Source organism: Aethina tumida, chromosome 1 (genome assembly GCF_024364675.1).
Source record: "Aethina tumida isolate Nest 87 chromosome 1, icAetTumi1.1, whole genome shotgun sequence".
NCBI lineage: Eukaryota > Metazoa > Arthropoda > Insecta > Coleoptera > Nitidulidae > Aethina > Aethina tumida.
In genome coordinates this window covers 17,394,701-17,416,033 of record NC_065435.1, presented here as the reverse complement: position 1 = coordinate 17,416,033, position 21,333 = coordinate 17,394,701, and the positions used below count along the sequence as shown (strand labels likewise).

Sequence of the window (21,333 nt, the reverse complement as noted above, 5' to 3'; positions counted from 1 at the left end):
TTATAATAAATTATTCAATAATTTAAAATAGGATAACTTATTTAATCACATTTTACTATTTAGGTATCCAACAACACAATACGAACTCCGCCATGTACTCGGAAGAACAGGATTCTCATGGACTACTAACTTTACATTATGGAAAACATCATGCCACAATAGTAGATGAAATTAAAACATGCTTCACATCTGAAAATTTTGCTGATCTGACGTTTATTTGTGATGATAAGACGACATTAAGTGCGCATAAATTGATAATGGCATCAGCCAGTCCACTTGTTCGACGAATTCTTCGAGAAAGTGCTCATTCACAAGGGCCAAGTGTAGTACTGATACCAGGAATAAAAAGTTGCCATTTAAGACATTTGTTGGACTTTCTGTATCATGGACAAGCCTGTATTAAGGTAACATATTTTTTTATTTTTAGCACGTGCATAGTACTATAGTCAAATCATATACCGTACGAAAAATGCTCTTCGTGTCTGGATGTTGTAAGAGATGGATGCACGACAAAGAGAGAAAAGTTTTGCCCGGTAGTAAGAATCCCTACTCTCAGAGACAATGCGCCGTGCTGGTGCGCGCCGGCGCACAATGTAAATTAATCTTTGCGAATGCATTTAGTAACTTCTCCGTATGCGTAGGGATGTAGTTCGAGTTCTTCGGATGCTCCATTTAAATTCCGTAACTTTGTATAATTTTCAATCTGTAAAATGAAATATTTTTTGAGGGTATATCAAAAACAAAAATAAGTATTCTAAAAATAAACTACTTTTTTCAAAATAAAAATGTATCCCAAAAATTAAATAAAATATACTAAAAACAACGTCTGCGGAGACGAACCGCATGCTAAACGCAGCAAAACCAAATGATCCCCTCCAGTCAGTTCGGCCCGCCCACATAATTGCATGTATATCTTTCCTTTTTGTTTACAAAGGGGTATTGATGTTCCGTCTCAATATGCGAGTAGACACGCTCATCATTTTTGATACGGTATAACGAAACCTGTATATTTTTAGAATTTTAATACAAATTATAATCAATATGAATAATTATACGAAGCTACAAAATAAGTAGGATGATTTTGATGTTTGATCTTTAAATGTAATTTTTAATACAATACTAATTAATAAACCAACTATCTGGTGTAATTTTATTACATTTATATTTATTATTACCTAATTCAATACAGAAAAATCTCTATATGTATATGGACAAAGAACACTATTCCAAGAAATTAACGCACCTCCTATAATTTTATAAATAAATTTTTTGATTAAAATAAATAGCACATAGTTTGCAAAAACTTTATTAATAATAATCAATTATTATTGGTGTGCTACGTTAATTTCTTGAAACAATGTATGTTTGTCAAAATTAAAAAATAATTTTCTTGATAATGTAGATGAATATTTATATCAATTAAAAAACTATTGCTCATGACATTAAAAAACAAATAACTGAATGTGTTTCTGTGGTCATTCTCAAGTAAATAATCGTCATCGTCCGGATCCACGATATAATATGAGGGGTTATAAATACCAGATTTTAAGAATATTTTGTGTGTATAATTTATATTATTTTTCAACAAAATCGCCTTTCCATTTTTTAAGGTGTGAAAAGCTGTAGTCCCCAAAACGGCATAACAATTACATGGAAATTTCGGGCTCATTTTAAATTTAAAAAAACACCCATTATTTTTTGAGCTACATTTTTTTTTCTTTTGACCATTCATGAGCCCATAAAGAGCCCGAAATTGCTGCATGTAAAATTTTTTGATTCGATAACCCAGCCCTTTAGGTAAAGCTACATCCCGCACTTTAAAAATAAAAAAAACGGTTATTTTTCGAGCCCAAAATTTTTACTTTTGGGCCGAAATTAGCCCATAAGAAACCCGAAATTTTAATATTAAGAACATTTCGGAATCTATACTATAGATTTAACCGTTGAATTTTTGAGCCACATTTTTTTGACCATTTATGACCCCATAAAGAGCCCGAAATTTCTGCATACAAACATTTTGGATTCGATAGTTCCAGCCCTTGAATGTCAGAGCGGAGTCTAACTTTACGGTAAAGCTACACCCCGCACTTTAAAAATAAAAAAGTCGGTTATATTTGAGCCCAAAATTTTTACTTTTGGACCAAAACCCATAAAAAGTCCGAAATTTCTGTACCAAGAACACTTCAGAATCGACAGAATTAACCGTTTAATGTCAATGAGAAAAGTGCAATTGCGTAGAAAACTTGAAATTTAAAAAAACACCCATTATTTTATGACCTACATTTTTTTTCTTTTGACCATTCGTGAACCCATAAAGAGCCCAAAATTCCAGCATGTAAAATTTTTTGATTCGATAGCCCCATCCCTTGAAATAAAAAAATCCGGTTATTTTTCGAGCCCTAGAAAGAGCTCGAAATTTCCATGTATATGTTATGCCGTTTTGGCGAAGTTCGGGGTGCAGCTTTTCTCACCTCATTTTTTACACGTTTTCCTATATTTTATGGTCAATACAAATTACTTCTCTTTTATATCCAAATGAGTTATTAAAATTTCACGCACTTTTATTCTCCGATCGATTATTATTGTGATACCCTGGTACTCATGGTAAATAATACTATAGGCACTTTGGTAACCAAAACTTGTTTATTTAAATAACAATAATACAGATCAACAGGTCTCCACATTTCCTCCATTTTTTTCAGCTTCATAGGAGTAACCTTTCGAGTTTCTTCTTCGGAGGTCCGGCCTCTTTTCCGGGGATCCTGGCTTCTTCTGGATCATTGATGAATATCTCAACGGCTCCGCTGGTCGATGTTTGATTGAGTCTAACTTCAGAATCGGTTGGGTTTTCGTGTGGAGTTGGAACTTTAAGTCCTTTGATAACGTTAACTCATTTCCTTCTCTTGTGGTAACTTCGTATTCCTCCTCTACAAATTTGCTTACCAATTTATTTGGTATAATTAAATTCTGTAGTATTATCTTGTCACCTACTTTGATTTCGCTTTCCTTTGCTTTCCTTGCTTGATCTTCCCTTTTTTTCTTTGCGTTTATTAATAATATCGTTATCGCTTCTTCATCATTATATATTCGCTAACCAAAGCATGTATTGACGGTATCTTATCTCGGATAGTTCTTCCAAACATTAGTTGGGATGGTGTTTTTCCCGTTGTACTATGTGGTGTTACATTGTACATAAGTTCGATTTTTTGTAATTCCTTCTTAGGCTTCATTGTGTGATCATAATGATCTTGGTATAACAATAGAACTGGATCAAAAGTGAATAGCTAATTCTAAGTGGAAAAAATTAATTTTTAGTGCTTGAAACTCAATCATCTTTGTCAATCACGCTCACAATTTCTTTTATTTCCGGATCTGTCGTACTTTCCGAAATGACTTGGAAAATTCGCATTGTTTTTGTTTTCTACTAAGAGTCAGCAATATTTTATTTTTCCAGGTTGGTAAATTATTTTAAACTTAAAAGATTGTAGTTGTAGTACCCATCTTTCAATTCGTGCTGGAGGTTTTGGCGACGGTTTAAAAATTACCTCTAGTGGTTTATGTTCAGTAACAAGTTCAAATTCAAGTCCTGGTAAATAGTAATAAAATCCTTCAACAGATCAAACTAAAGCAAGACTTTCATTTTCCGTTTGCGAATATCGACGCTCAACTTCCGAAAGGCTTTTGCTTGCGTAAGCGACCACCTTTGGGTTCTGTTCATCAAACTGCATTGCAAGTATTGCTCCTAGAGCCACTGGGCTGGCATCAGTTATCAAACGGGTTCTAAGACTTGGGTCAAAATTAACCAAAGTTGGTAGTTTGGATAGTGCAATCTTCAGATTATTAAAATGTCCTTGATGTTCATCTTTCCACAAAAATTGTACATTAGTTTTTGTTAATTGTCGTAGTGGGTCGGTCAAGGTGCCCATGTCAGGTATAAATTTTCCTAGGTAGGTTACCAGTCCTAAAAAACTCCTCATTTCTTCTTTGGTGTTAGGGGATCGAAAATTAATTGCTGTTTCTACTTTAGCTTGGTCTGAGTCAATTCCCTTGCTTTATAGTATATATCTTAGAAATTTAAACTCTTGGACCTTGTCATAAAGTTTTCTCGTAAAATTGCTTTATTCGCTTGATGCATATCAACACAGATCCGGATTTCCCCAGATGGTTTAAATACTATAACTATTGGTGATATCCATTCGCTGGGACCAGTTACTTTTTCTATAATGTACATCTGCAATGCCTCCTCTAATTTCTTTTCTACTAACGCTTCAAATGCTATTAGGACTCTTCTCGTTGCTTGACGTACTGGTTTTACATGAGGATTTGTGAGGAATGGGCTTTTCTTTTCTGTGTCGTTTATGTCAATTCCCAGCCTTAAGTCTCCTAGTTGCTTTGCAGTTTCATTACATAGTAAGAAATATATCCTTGCTCTACCACATAAAATGTTATTATTTCCTGACGACCTGAAATGCATATAGTGGTCTGAAATCTACTTTCAATTTGTAGTTGATCTCCAGAAGCATATGGTTTTTCATTTGTTTCTGATACAACAACATTCCATATCGCTGCATATTTTTGTGTTGATATCTTGCCATTTAAGATATTCGAGTTTGATCCCGAATCAATAAGTAATTTTATTTTAATTCCTCCTACTAAACAAATAATTTTATCATCATTCACGTTTGGACTTCCTTGTTTGTGCATTATTTTAAAGCACTCGACATTGTTTTTGCTATTGTTTTCAGAGTCAGATTCTCGTGCGGCAAGTCGATTTATACCGTATCTAATACACGTGTTTTGTTGAAATTTAATTTTATTAACTTTTATTTCAAATGTACTTGGTCCAGCAGATGAGCCATGACCATGGTTTGATCCTTTATTTGTTCTCCAATCAGTCAGTTCACTTCCCTCGTCTAATGTTTGTTCTTTTTCTTTCAGTTTCCTCTTAACGTCTATTGAGGCCCATGTGTCAATAGTTTTGTCTTTTATGTTTATTTCCAAGGTTTCTTTAATATTATTACCAAATAAACATTTATTAACTTGATTTCGTATCTTTAAGAGAAATTTATTGAAATTATCTCCCTCTTCCGTTTTAATGTTACGAAGAATAGGTCTTTCGAATGTTGAATTTTGTTTTGGCGAAAAACATTAACCTTGGACGAACCCCCAATAATTGCTTCAGAAATATTATGAACTACTTCTTGCATCCGTGCTCCGACAAATGTAGTAATTTACTTCTTTGTTTAAAAGGAGTTTTTATTTCTTCTGATTCTAGGTATAACTTTAATGAACGTAAACATTGTTCCCATTCGGATCGGATTGACGCTTTGTCAATGTTGTCGCATAGGAATGGGAAATACCTGGGTCCGCCATCTTATTATTATTAATTTTGTTTTTTAACCTTCGAGATGGTGTCTTTGTTTTGATGTATTTGTAGAATTTTCCCCACTCGTATTCCTGGCCTATAGGCACTTATATTTAGGTACACTGTGCCCTTTCTGGTCTGTAGCCGCTCGTATTGAGGTTCTCTGACCTTTCTTCCTGATCTGTAGCCAGGCATATTAAGGTTCTCTGCCATGTCTTTCTGGCCTGTAGCCACTCGTATTAAGGTTCTCTGTCCATTTATTTTGGCTTACAGCCCCTTGTTTTTATGGCCTCTGTCCTTCGGTTCTAATAAAATCCTCGTCGCCATTTGTGGTACCCTGATAATCGTGATAAATAATACTCTAATAATACTTTAATAGTTACCTCATAATAGGTACTTTGATAACTAAAACTTGTTTATTCAAATAACAATAATACAGATCAACGATATAAAAATTAAATAAATTTTTTTTTTAAATAATAGCAGCGTCTTCTCGGATGTTAGCTTAATACTTCTCATACAGTCCATATAAATCTATATTGCAAAACAATTGTAATATGATTTCACTTTAGTTTAAAAACCTGATGCATTTTTAGTTATTAACAAATGTCATTATTCTGATCGATATTTTGAATTAGTTCAGAATCAATTCAGAATGGCCGCAGAATGCATGTCTAAATCAAGAATTTATTTTACCACGAACGCAAATATGTCACCTGTTTTAACTAATCTTCCTTGCCTTGATCACTGAATATTAATAAATGGCTTGACATATTAGATGGCAATGTATAATTAACAAGTAACATATCACTTATAAAAATGAGATGATTCCACATTCCACTCACAAAATGTTTAAACCTGGTATTTATAAACTTTTTACATCACAATGTATGTGAATCAAAAGTAAATTAAAATTAAAAATTAATTTTGTAAACAACAGAAGACATAAATAACAGTTTATAATGTGTCGCGTTTGCCCTCAATAGAGATCCACTTTTACACTTCAGTGATAAAGAAGATACTGGTAAAAGTTTTTTTTAATGGAGGAACTACAACTACTTCCACGTAGTTGGATATTAGTCCTCTTCAAATATTTAACACACATAAAAATTTGTTGCACCGATTGACTAAAGAAAAAAACCATCATTGTTTGCAATTGATTCATTTCCATCAAATCAATGTTCCGGTGCACACTATGTAGTTTCGATGGTTAGAATTATGGCATTGAAATTCCAATTATTTTATCACAAAATTCACTTTATTCATCGGATCTCCTTGATTATTTTTTTATCAGACAATGGTTCACATCGGATGAAGAGGATATATCCAAACAGACATTTAAAAAGTTGCTGGAACGCTGAGAAATATACTTATAGCTATAAGAAAAAAATCAAAGAACCTATTAAATGATTTCCGTACTTACATCTATTAAATTCTAGAAAATCATCTTTTAAATAAATAAATAATAATAAATACTTTTCTGTGATGCTCATGTGGTACCAATTCTGTGCTTAACACTACAGTATTTTTTATTATTAATAATAATACATAGATAAATTATTATTAAATACAACCTAAACTTAATATCAAACTTTATTCACAAATTCATTAAATTATTTTTTTACAAAATTTCCATATCTTCATATTAGATACAACATTGCTCATTATATATAGAAATATTTTTTAAATTAACGATGGACATTGTTTTCTTTAATTAACTTTGTTGATTATTTGCTATCATAAATTATTTCATTCTTCTTTCTTACAACACGCCCTCAAATAAATACAGAAAATATTCAAATAATTGAATTAATGTATGGTAGATTAGTGACTGTTAATCTGTCTTAGTTTGATTAAAACACTAAATTCACATACAATAATAATACGCTTTATTACAGCGTACATTAACCCTTAACTGGCTTGGTTCTTTTTTAAGAACTGCCCCGTTTATATTTTCAATGATTAAATGTAAACAAATCCCTCAGATTTCTTTCTAAAACAAAATAGTCAAAATAGATGAGCACGTCGCATCCGTTCATCGGTGACGATGATCATGTAAGCTAACATGTATAATAAACATATTTATATTTAAATAATTCTTTAATTTAAAGGAAACTATTTAAAACAATCTCGTTCTATAGATTACAAAAAACTCTGTTTTCTCTGTGTATGATTATATTAATAATTATTAGTATATATCTATATGAAACAATTGATATTTTTCAGTACATATACAAAAATACATTTTAGGCTAAAAATATAACCGTTTTTTTATTAATTCTAAAATACTTTACCGTAAAGCTAGGTCCCTGACTGAGTTTTCTGGGTTACCAAATCAAAATTTTTACATTGAAGGAATTTCTTTATGGGCTCATGAATTGTCAAAGGAAAAAAAATTGGCTAAAAAATAATTCTAAGATTTCTATCTACCGACAATTTTCTCATTGATATTAAACGGTTTATTGTGTTTTAAAATTAAGGCCTTCGTGACCATTGTTTCCATATCTATAGTTGTTCGGGTTTATTGGTCGACGTTTCGATTGACAACTAAATGACAACTTAGACAACTGATGTTCGAAAAATTTCGTTCTGTTCGTAGGCCGTTCTTATCTACTTAGTGATTTTGGTGTTTTTGAGCACTAGTGTCCATATTTTATCAATGCTTCAATGCTTCTTCTTTTCTATTGAAGTTGTTTCCGTGTTTATAGATTTCAATTGCTTCCCTAATCATTCTCTTGTGATATCCAGTAGTCGTGGCAAGCAATCTTGGAATTTTATCTTATGATTTCCATCTAACAGTGCATGTTCAGCTACAACAGACTTGTCTGATTGTCCTACTTTGTAGTTTCGTTTGTGTACCGATATATACTTTTCCGCAACAGCATGGTTTGCGGTATATCCCAGAAGCTGTTTGAGGGTCACTTTTATCTCTAATGTAAGAATATTGAATTCTCCTTGTTGATATAAAAACAGTATGGATGTTATGTTCCAATAAGATTTATTCAATTCTTTCGGTAACTTTAGATATTGTAATGGTACCAACCGGGGTATCATTACAAATGTACGAAGAAATGGCCACATTGTGTGTGATAAGAAAAAAATACGAAAATGTAGTAAACCCAATTCTGAATGCGTAGAACTGAATAATCAGGAAATTATTTCCTGACGTTTCTCTAGCACGAGTGGCTAACATTTTCAGAGGTCTGATTTAGTTTGTGTCTCTTTGACATCTGATTGACAACTAAATGACAACTTAGATCTAGTCCCACAAGAGCATGGTATCTCTCTCGTATCTTTGGCAGATCTGAGACTGTGTTGAATCTTCCTTGTTGGTATAAAAGCAGTATGGATGTTAAGTTTTAATAAGATTTTTCCAGTTCTATATACATATATATGAGAGAAAAGCTTCACGTTCTTGTATTTCAGCGAGGTGGTGTGTGGCACATATCCTGTGTGTAGGTTTTCGGTATACTGTATGGTCTAAATGTTCACCCACACTTCTTACTACTTAGTTCTCCATTGTGAATTAGATATTGTTATGTTGAGAGTTTCGGTGTTTTGGAAACTGATCTAGTTTTTCTTCTCCATGTTTCTATATTACTAAAGTATCATCCACGAAACGATTCCAAACAATTTGGTCTCCATCGCTTTTTGTTCAAACCTTCCATAAAGAAATCGGTGATCACTGGACTAAGAGGACTACCCATTGCTAATCCTTCAATCTGTTGTAATTATGGCACAGGAAAGCTAACGTTCTTCTGTCACCATGACTGAAACTAAAGTACGTTATAGTAACGTTGGTATTACTCATTTTAATAACGTTTGTATTGCTTATTTACAACAAACTATATAAATGAATTATAACTCCTCATTTATACAAATACGAAATTATTTGATATTTGAAAAATGGAATCAATCAAGTTACAATGTTTATAGTATTCATATCATATCTGTAGGTTTAATTATATTGTAAGGACTTCTAAACGTTCTAAACAACGTTCGAAATGGCCGATAATCCTTTGCCTATAAATAGTTTGAAGTAAAATAATAATTTTCAAATTTCGTTGATATTTTTTCAATAAATAGATAATTAGTATTTGAAAAAGAGTTTAAGAATATTATTACCACCAGAAGACCCTTTATTAATTTACTTCTTTTACGGAGTTTCATTTTATCTTAAAAAGATTTATTTTAATATAATTAATAGTCTATTTTTATATAATAATTAATATAAAGTTGTTTTCATTGTGTTTAGTTCAAATAATGCTATCTACTTTCTCCGTAAGTTAAATATAAAATAACGATACTTTCAGTTAAACATTAGTAGCAATTTATGAGAAAATAAGATTAGATACCAATCAAGAAAGCGTTTGATCCTACTGAATTTTAAAAAAGACATCATCAGTGTTTCCGACTACGGTGTAAATTTGCAGACTTTTACTGTCTTTGTTGTGCATGGCATGGCTCTGTCAACATTAAGTCGAATCAAATGCTTTTCGATTGGGGTATTAAATGTAATATACAATTATATACATCTTAGTAAAATTTAAATATTTTATAGTAATATGATTTCTTCCATGATGACGAATTAACTTAACAAAACTAAATGTAATTTTATTTAATAAAGAGTAAAAATCATCCAATTTCAGACATTCTGCATTTGTAACAGAAATAATTTATGTATCAATGAATTAATAGATTTTCCTCTTTCCATAATATAACTGTACATATTATTTAAAAATATAAATTTTACATTTTAAAATTGACACTAGTCACACTGTGTAATGTCACTAAAGAAAAAGATCTGCATTGAGCATTGTAGCTTGTTTGTTGATGAACGTGTAATTCTCGGATGAATAGCTCTTTAATACTCAATACTTGTTAGTTTTAATTACTTTTTTACAAATTATATTATTGTTTATTTAAAATTTTTCTTATTTTTAGTCCAGCGAATTAAGTAACATTCAAGAATTATTCGATCTTCTGCAAATCAAGTCTGATATGTGGCAGTCATCAAGTCCGGAAGAGTCTAAGAATCACTCCGATGATAGTACAGGTTGGGTACTTTCGGAGAGTGGAAATAGTGAACAAGTATTGGTTAAAAAAGAAACTGATGATGAAAAGGAAGAAGGTGAAATTAAGGACGATGAAGATGATGAAACTGATGATAATATGCAATCTGAAAGTAACGGATCTCCAAACCCTGTTAATTTATCGTTGAACACTAAAAGTGATGAAATTAAAGAAGACTACGAGAAGAAAAGTCAGGTTAGTAAAATGTATTTTACTTCACAGTATAACTAAATGTACTTGATTAAATTTTAATTAAATATAAAATTTTATCATATTTTACATCATGCATACACAAATATACCATAATTATTTAGTCAGGTAAAATTATGCATGACTCGCAATTGTGGTTTTCCAATGTTTAGAAAAAAGCATTATCGTCATTCAATGCTTATAATGCTGAAGCTTATGATGGTGGGTCATCATGATATAAAAACACCACTCAAACAATTGGAAACATTCAAATGTGGAGAAAATGGTGAATTGAATGAAAATTGAATTGCAACCGTTTCAACATTTGCATTTCTTTCTATTTCCAAAACCCGAACCGAAAAAAGTATGTTAATCCATGCCATCCAACCATTCACATCAACTCCAAAACAATATTTAGAGTTATAAGTCTAATGGATGTTTGTTTAGATAAGCAGTCTCCTGCAAATTATCTCAATGTTACAAAGAGCAATTACAGCATTTATATAAGAATTTGATGAATAAATCTTTGTCAATCGCATCAAATCATTATATTAATCTATCTTAAGAAGTATCCAAATTTCCACGATTGTTAAAACAACAGAAAATACGTTACCGACTGTCGTTCTATTACTTTTTTGTGTGTGAAAATTTGGGGTAGCATAACCTTACCATGGTAAGCTACCCCAGTGTTATCTATGTTCCGCCTGGTACAGTACCAAGTACTTGATTTGACAAAAATGTAGGAAATCATGCGAAATGGTACATTAGGACAAATAACTATGTAATATAGTACCCAAATATTCACTACGTTGGAACGAGAATAATCAAAATATTCTGGTTAAAAAATTATTCAAAATGTAATATTAAGTTGCTGAGTTTTTGATGCAAATTTATTATTAAATAATTACGAAAAGATATAATTAAAAACAATAATACTATACTATAAGAGTTATTATATTTGAAAAAATATTCTTCACTAATCTATGTTGCAGCTAATATGTTTTTTTACTAATTGAAGTAATACTTACCATATATACAGTCGCTTTCAAAAGTCTTGCACCACAATTTAATTTAAAATTAACAAAAATTTGTTGTTACTGTACCTATTATTAAGACTATCTTCAGATCTAGAGAACCCCTAAAATGTTTTAATATTTACCAAATATAGAATAATTAAGTTAAAAAGAAATAGTAGTAGAGTATCTTCATCATAATGAACTTCATTATCAAAAGCGACAACAATAGTTAAAGTATTAACACGCTTGTGCTTGCGTTAAAGAACCACTTCACTGGCAACAGCGAGTTGTTGCGCAGCTCTTTCTCACGGTGGTCATTACTTTTTATCCTCTTTGATGAAAATGGGCTAATTCCAATCTTCATATTCTGTGCCTAATCTACTAGCATCTATCCGTCTTCTTCTGGTTGCATTCGAAATATTTTGGCGGTATGTAGCTTGACAATGGTTGTGCTTACAGCTATAACTATACCAGTATACTAGTACTCGTCTTGAGAGGAATTTTCTCAATTGGATACCTGCTTCAAGGTCTAGTTTCTACGCACCTTCTTCGAATGTTTTGCGATTAATCTACACTATTCCTAGTGTAACTATTAAAAAATGTGCACAAATTTTTCTTCAATTGCCTCCTAGCTGTTGTCTGCAGGAAAATTAGTTTATATATACTGTTTGTCTCTAGCATGGAATATTATTTGTTTTTAGACTTTTGTATGCTTGATAACTATTAATGAATACTGTAGTCACATGAATATTAATAACTACTAATTAAGTATTTAATTTTTCAATTTTGTACTCTAAATTCAACTGTTGTTTCATAATTAATTACTAATAGTGACAGATTTCATCGAAGAACAGTTCTCATGAGTTGTATTGACTCTAAAAACCGTATTTAAAATGATTATTAATTGATATTTTGCTAATGAAACAGCAGTCCTCAACGCTGAATTTTGTTTATTATTATTTGTGACACTATGGATGTAGTCTTTGTGTACTTTCAAACAAACTAAGCACCTGATATGTGTATACTATATAATGCAAGAACACAAAATGATACCCTGCTTTTTCTTTATACTTATACAAAATGTTTTATTCTGTATTGAGTTGTATTTAATAAATGATTTAATTAACATAATTAATTCCCTCTTATACTTATGTAGTTTATCAAGCAAATAAGATAATTTATGCTATTTTTGACAATTTATTCTATAGACTAAAATCATACAAATAATATGATTTTTATTTTTTTCACAGAATTATGAATATGCATAATTTTTTTATGTAAACCCTGTAGGTTTTGGTTTTAGACCAAAAAGTAACATTTTATAAGTATATATGTTCATGTTTTACTCCATCTAATAAATGCGAGTTTATCAGTGTAGGTGGGACATGACATCCTGGCTTTCAAATAATATGCCCATTATAATGAATAAATCGATAATAATAATTATTATTATTTTCTTATTAAATATTTTTCACTGTCTGAACTGTTTAAATTCTAATTAAAAAATATAAAAACTCTCTCTATTTATAATGAGACATCTTGACTTACTTACTTACTTTTTCTCTTCTGATTTTATATCAATTTTATAAAATCGTAAATAAGCCTTTTCTCTAATTTATTTAAGGGTCCTTCTAGTATATCATCAGTTGTAGTTTAACTGAGAGCAACATTAGCATTTTGATTTAAATCTAATTCAATCCAATATTATATCAAAATATTATATTTTTATTATTATAGGTATACTTTGTAAACATAATCTAAAGACTAATTGATAGTGTGTTCTTCGTACATTTAGCTTAGTTCCACTTTAAAAATTAATTGAAAAATTATTTCTTATTTTTGATATAAATTCTAAATTATCTATGTCAGATACAACATCGGATACAACATCAACCATCAACAGATATTGCATTTTAAGTAGGAAAAAAATTGAAAATTGTTAAAAACAATGGTGAGATTTTTGAAGATATAAGTGAGAATACGTCACTCTATCTGCAATTTACAACTACAGCACGAAGTTTCCCAATATTTGTGAGATTAATTATTGTGTGTGCAAACCTATTTTCAAGTTGTTATGAACCTATTTGTGAAATTTTTAACAGTCAACGAAAATAATATATTAAAAAATGCACGTTTAACTTATCCATTTTCCACATATCTGAGTATAAATGTTTAAAATGTAAAAATTTAATGAGATTATTAATTATTTCTATGTAATTTATTTTACTTAACAAGAGATCTATCTTTCAAGAGACCTTGTCTCTTGGCTGTCTAGACCTCTGCGTCTCTTTGGGACATCTTTTCTTTAATATGCGGCGGTTAGCTGCAAACCTCTTTAACTTTTTCCTATAACCTATATGGTTATACTCTTAGGCCATGATCTTCGGATCGGTGCCGGTTAGTCCACCAGAAGGCGTCTTGTAGATTTTCCCCTCTTTGACCCAATAAAAAAAAAACAAGAACTTAATTGAAAAATCTTAATACAGTAAATCTTAATACAGGTATTTTTTTCCATATAATTTTTATATGATTAATATTTTCTGATATTTTTAATATAGATGAGCTAAAAATTTATAATGCATTACCCAACGAAAAAAAAAATGTATTTCCTTTTCCAAGTTCCAAGAGTTTTTCAACCCATTTGAAGTTTACTTGAAATAAATTTAGAATGTAATGTTAACATTTTTAATGTCTTTTTGTCAATTTAATTTATTTAAGTATGATCTAAATGTGAATTTTAACCTATATATTGTTTAAAGGAATCTTTTTATATATGTATTTCCTCCCCTCTGGAAGTCGAGGTCGAAATTCTTCGAAAAAAGTTGAGAACGGGGAACGACACGAAATATTTTAAAGTGATAGGGAGAAATACCATAGTGGGGATGAAACGACAGCGTATAATACATGAATAATAATGCAACATTTATTTTATAAATTTTCTTATACTAATTAGTAGATTGATTGGTCAAATATCGTCCAGTCAGATGATATAGGGTAGCAGAATTGAATCATTATTCAAAAACATGAAAGAAGATGTGGCGACTGAATAATTTGAGGCATGAAACATCGGTTCTTTTTTCTACAAGCTAAATGATCATTTAATAATTTATTAATGCAGAATTGTTTCATTCAATTAAATCAACTTTTTTACTTTTTGTTAGTTACTCTGAAAATTTGTGTTCATGATTTGTTACTGAATTATTATTATTATTATTTTTTTTTTTTTCAAATAGCAATCTGAAGATAAGGAGACGGTCGACATCTTGAAAATAGGACAGACAACAGTAAAAATAAAACCAAAACTTCATGAACTCTCACAATATCAACACCATAGGATGAAGAGAAAAACGATGTATGCAGAACCTTCGGATTTGAAGCAGTCGGAAGAACTTTCACAGTTAAAACCACCACTAGCCGATCAAAAAATAATGTCCCTTGTTCAGAGTCCTGATAATTATGTAGTTACACCTCATAGAAAAAGAAGACCAGGATTTCACAATTCTCCATCTCAAAATCCTCCCTTTGTTCCTTTTTCATCTTCTTACGTAGAAGATAGCGGTCACCACCATCACCATAGATATAAAAATTTGCCTCCATATTTAGCTGCTCATCATCCACTTTCTTTATCAGCACCTCCATTCTTAGTAGATAGACATACACCGACTCCAGGATCACATCCTGATACATTAAGCACGCATGAAAATCTTGAAGTTAAATATCGTCCTCCTAGTGCTGATCAGGGATTAAGTTCAGAAGTATATTCTTTTGAACATCCATGGGGTGCTTGGTCGTTGTGCCAAACTCAAGTAAATGCACCGTGCAATGAAGAATCTAGGGAGCCTACACCACAGTTTCCACCTACCACCGGAGAAGAGTCTACGGAAAGTTCACCTCAAGCTACAGGCAGTAAACAAGTCATACCTTCCCTACAAGTTCGTGAATACCGTTGTGAATATTGCGGCAAACAATTCGGTATGTCATGGAATCTTAAGACACATCTTCGTGTACATACTGGAGAGAAACCATTTGCTTGTAGACTGTGTGTAGCTATGTTCAAACAAAAAGCACATTTATTAAAACATTTATGTTCAGTGCATAGAAATGTTATATCATCTAATGAGGGCAATTCAGGACGTTTTAACTGTTGTTTTTGCCCACTGTCCTTTGAATCGTTACCTGAGTTAATTAGACACTTATCAGGACCACATAATAATTTATTACTTAGCAAAAACATGCATGAACTCAAATAGCGTAGTTTGCATTCCAATTTAGGTAAAACTTGTAAATTCATTTTGTTTATTAGATCAATAGTACCTTTCTAGAATCTCGTGTGGACCTAGAGTAGTAGGTAACCCTCAGGGATGTCGTGAATAGATTTAAGTCCCAGAGACAACTATGACTACTACCGCTGTATTTTATTATGGGTTTATAAATATAATTTTAAAACTATTTACTATTTTCATACAAGGTATGGTTGATCACAATCGTATTCTTAGACATGAGTTGCTCTTGTCCAGGTAAATGAAAAGGAGTTTTTGCACAATTTATTACTTAGGACTGTGGAGTATGTTTCTATAAATTTAATATAATTATAGTCTTATTTTGTATAATTTTACGTGAGAATATTGGCCCCTTGAATTCCTATACATAATATAATGTAATAAATAGTAGTCAAACAATGATCAAACATTTACCAGCGCAAAAGCAAATTTTAACCAATGTGTTCAAATTGACCAAGTAACTATTTATAAGCTCTTGAAATTTCCTTCAGCTGGTCTAAAAGGTATTTCATATTTAAAATGTTATCAAAGTAAGTCATGGCATTGAAATGCTATGATTTAAAATACTGATGACAGTAATATTGTACACAATTTATTAAAATATTCAAAATGTTCAAGAATACTTTTAATAAAAGATGTTCAAATGAATTACATATAGGGTTCGTAAGAGATGAAGATGTGCTTAAAATATGAACTAAATGACGCGAATTTTAGTGGTAAATCAAAATACCCTAAAAAAATCACCCTATAAAAACATAAATATTTTTTGATATTAACGTAATAATAAATTAATTCAAAATGTTATTCATTTTTAGAACATCTTTTATGTTTAATTGTTAGAGAATACGTAATATGGTGATATATTCATTTTTATAGAAGGAACCTCATTAGATATAGTTGTCATCTGAATATACTCAATAGTGGGAATTTTTTACTGTCTCTGTTATGCATGATGTCTCTCTCAAATTTCAGTAGGATCAAATAAATATATTTAAGGATTTTTTGACATATAAATAGTAATATATTTGTTTTATTATTATCGTTAATGGATATAAATTTAATTTAAATTATCAAAAGTGTTTGCATGACACAGACAGCCACATCGTAAGTGTTCTAATAAGTAATTAAACCTTGTACTCTCTTAACAATTACATTTATTCTTTAATATTATGTATATATGTATGTTACAGTGAATGACTATGAATACGCTAAATGTTTTCATACAAATACGCAAACAAATCATAAGTAATAATGAACTGAAAACAAAGTTTTGTTTAACAAAAAAAAAAATAGTAATAGTTACCATACTAGATGGGCAAATAGGATGCCACCCATAACTCAGAAATTCCTTATATAATAAAAGTACATTTGACAAAAGCCAATAAGTTCAAACACGTGCAGTCTTTTTTGAGATGAAGAATATAAAATATTTTGATGTTTCTAAAAGTAAGGCGTGATATCTACGATCAAAGAATTTAATTATAATTTTATTAACTTTACAAATGGTTTATGTATGTATTTCTGCATCTAAAAAGATACAAAATATATACAATAAATATACAAGATGCAAAATGATTTTTAAAACATTAACAATTCTACATTTGCAATGTTTATTACTAAATCCAACATTCCCTGTAACATAAGTATATATTTTTCCAATCTTTGTCAGTTTTTGTATTATATACAAAAAATGTACATTATACTTATTATGGTCTTACCATAAACCGACAATATAAAATAAACGTATATTTTTTTAATATACCTACCAAAGAACTAAAAATTAGGTTGAATAAATTTTTTTTAACATAATTAAGTAATAAGTTATTCCTTTCGATACGATCGGACAACAATGGCCTACATGTTGAAATGACAATAAGAATAACAAAATCAATCTATTTTAATTTGAGGTTTTAATTTAACGAGGTGAATATAAAAAACAGATAATAGCTTTCAAATATATTATTTATACTTGTAATTGCAAATAAATATAAACACATTCAAGTGTTTAGGGAACACCTAAATATTTTGAAATTATTGCAATAAAACCAAAAAAACTAATGAGAGCACCCATATTTATTTTTGTTATTTAGAATAATTATGCAATATTTATTTTATTATTATTATCAAAAACTAATATCCGCCTTACATCGATCTGGCATACGCAATATCAGCAGTAAGTTTTGGTCGAGATTTCACCACATCTCCTGTACCACTAAATAAGCTGCGACTGGCCTCCATAATGGTCTTGGCGATTCAAAAGTCTTCTTTTCCATTCCAGCATCCCATACTTTTTCTACTGGATTAAGGTCTGGGGATTTTGCTGCCCAAAGTATAACGCTTGCGATTCTATTCGAATGCTGCTTGTACGATCCTTGCAGTAAGTGGCTTAACGTTATCCTGCTGGTTTCCATTAAAAAGAGCTCAGTTCTTTCGCCAGTATTAATTCCTTTCCAAAACATCAATGAACCTATCCTTCCAGAGTCTGGGTTGTAGCAAAATCTTGACTCATCATAAACGATAATACGGCTCCACGGTTTCTGACGGTTTGATCTGACACAATTATATGGTGAGTCCCAAGAAGCTCTTGTCTTTGCTTGAAAGCTGTTACAACCGGGTGTCTCTGAGCTTACAGAAGCAAACAGTGGTCTTGTACCGAAGTAGTTATCCTATTGCGGCTTGGAAGTCTTTCTTTTACGTCATTATACTCATTGTAACGTCTCCATAATCTCCATTTCACGTTGTGATAATCCACTCTTTATCATCCCAATTACTCTTAATTTTTGTTTTTTACTTAGATGGTGCCTTTTCATAATAATAAAAGTATTTTTATGAATATTTGATGAATATTGGGTCAATAACACAAGATAAGATATACTAAATATGTTAAATTATTTATTTAATTAAATTTAATTTTATTTTTCTGGGTGTTCCTTAGCCAGTTTGACTGTGTATATATAAACAGATAGGTGTTATTCGAAATTAGTTGTATTTTGACCTAATAAAGTTAATAAATAAGTGAAATTCAATGTAAAAAATATATAAATATTGGATATTAAAAATTTAAGGTATAACTTCTCACGTACATATAAAATGGAAATGAAAATTTCTCCAAGATAGAAACAAAAATAAAAATAAATCTTTTAATGTGACAAAAAATTGTTCGGATCACATTACTGAGCTGTAGGCTTTTTCTGCAGTATATTTAAGTTAGAAGATTATTTAAAATTTTAACATAAACAACAGTAGGCCAATAAATTATAAATCCACAAATATTAACACTAAATATGTACAAATTAAAAAATATATATCAGTTAGAATTCAAATTCAGATGTTGAATATATCTTAGTAAAAATTTCTATTTGCACTTGTCAGGTTAAGAATCTTTGTAATTGTGGATATATTTCAAAACTTGGTACAAACGCTTAGTATTTTGTTAGATTTAATGAATGTAAATAAATAAATATGTAAATAGTATCCTTGAGTAAATAAATGTTTTAATGTGCTTTATTTATAATTTTTATGTATGTATTTAGTCTTCCTGCCAAATAAGGAAAGATTTATTTTGAAAAAATATATTTCCTTAATATGTTTAATAACATAATGATTTCTTTTTGTGATAATATATTCAATGCAATGAAATTTTTCTTCCAGTTTTTGAAAGTATTATGTGATTAATTATTTCTAAAATAGTAAATACGTTTTAATAGTTGATGTTTATATTCATATTTGAAATATATTAATATATTTTTCTATATTTGTTTTAATCATTCATTAAAAATGTTTTAAAAATTGTTATAAATGCTGAACACCTCTTTGTCCCCGCTTTATAAACACAGAACAACATAATGCCTGCCTAATAGTTCTTCATGTGATGCTAAAGAATTTCAAATAATGTAGAAAGTGTTTTAAAATATAAAAATAGTAGTAAAAATCCTCGAATCAAACTCATTCACACTCAGGGCTAATAATTGGTATTAACAATGTCTGTTGAAAATTCTGGACTGTTTCATGTTCAGTGGCATACGATAAATCAGTATACAATGCATTGATATCTGCTTTAAAATGTCTCGTAACCAAGTGTGGTACAGTTTGGAGCCAGTGTAACACAATATGTGTAGTAAGCATATTTGCGATTTTTCATTTTTGTTTTCAAAATATATATTAATACATTTAAATGAACTCTTCGAGGGACTTCACGAGACTTATGGATATGTCTTGTATTAACAAATTGGTTGAGTTTATAACATAGGTAAAGTTTATGTGACGAGGTAATAAAATAAAAGAATTATTACAAAAAATATTAAGAAGTAAAAATAAAATGAGATTTGGAAATAAAACTTGCTATATTTATGTTCACCCCAAAATTAATAACCATGTATGATTTTTTTTAGACAATAATAAGCATAAAGGTAAGTAAATAGGAAAGTAAATATGTTATACATACATTATCGCTCATATGTACAGTAACTTTAGAAATTTTGTCTTGATAAAAATGTACGTTTAAATATCCATCCAATATCCAAAAAATTTCAAGGGTCAAAAATAGAGCAACTCTAAAATAAAACAAACTTATGTACATTTAGCTTTCTTTTATTTAGTATCTAATAGCATACCCATTATTTTTAACACCTCTTCTTCATTGATTTTAGTAGCTTTTCAATATAATCGTTCGAATTTTCTTTTGAGTGATTTTTAACTTCTTCGTAGAGTTCATTTATATTTAATAGTCTTTTTGCATAGATATTCCGTTCAATTTCTTCTCAAAGGTTTCCCATTGAATTGAGGTCTGGGATTTGTGCTGGTCAAGGCATGACACGTACTCCTTGTGAAGCGAACCATTCTTTAACTAACTTAGACGTGTGTTTCGGATCGTTGTCGTGTTGGAAAGTTCACCTTAAACTCATGTTACCTTCGATAAATGGAAGCATATGATTCTACAGAATGTCACGATAAACAAAACGATCCATTATCTCGTCTAACTTAACCAGTGGGCCTATGCCAAACCCAGAAAAACATCTTCAAACCACAACGCCTTCTTCACCTTTCATTAATTGGTCCTCTCACCTATGAAATGCCATCAGATTTGAATAATTGGAGCCGACTTTCATCGGAAAACAAAATTGTTTTCCATTGCCCATCTGTCCAGTTCACATGTTCTCTTGCAAAAAAGTAGCATCGCAGCTCTATAGTTTGTTTATTAGTCTTCGTTTTATGCTACTTACCAACACACTGAGTTTCTTGATTTATGCGGGATGCGCTGATAAAAGTGTCGCGTTTTCTACAACTTTTCGGAACACCTTCCTGTGTATTCCTTCTGTTAAAATTAGAAATCTTCTTCGAAATTATCGATTTATTTAAATTTAAATCTACTGAAATTTTATTCTACTTTTTAACATTCCGGAACATTTCT

At 30.4% G+C, this 21,333-nt stretch overlaps 1 protein-coding gene across 3 annotated transcripts in view; it reads left to right on the top strand.

Annotated features, from left to right (window-relative positions):
• The window catches only part of LOC109600643 (transcription factor Ken), a 51,259-nt gene extending 31,834 nt beyond the window's left edge, over positions 1–19,425 (top strand). For all 3 annotated transcript variants that reach the window (XM_020016820.2, XM_049961076.1, XM_049961077.1), the window contains 3 exons: positions 64–404; positions 10,310–10,633; positions 14,877–19,425. In XM_020016820.2, the coding sequence (XP_019872379.1) occupies positions 93–404; positions 10,310–10,633; positions 14,877–15,893 (1,653 nt within the window). In that variant the 5' untranslated portion in view covers positions 64–92 and the 3' untranslated portion in view covers positions 15,894–19,425. The remainder of the gene's footprint in view (positions 1–63; positions 405–10,309; positions 10,634–14,876) is intronic.
• Positions 19,426–21,333: the final 1,908 nt, after the last annotated feature.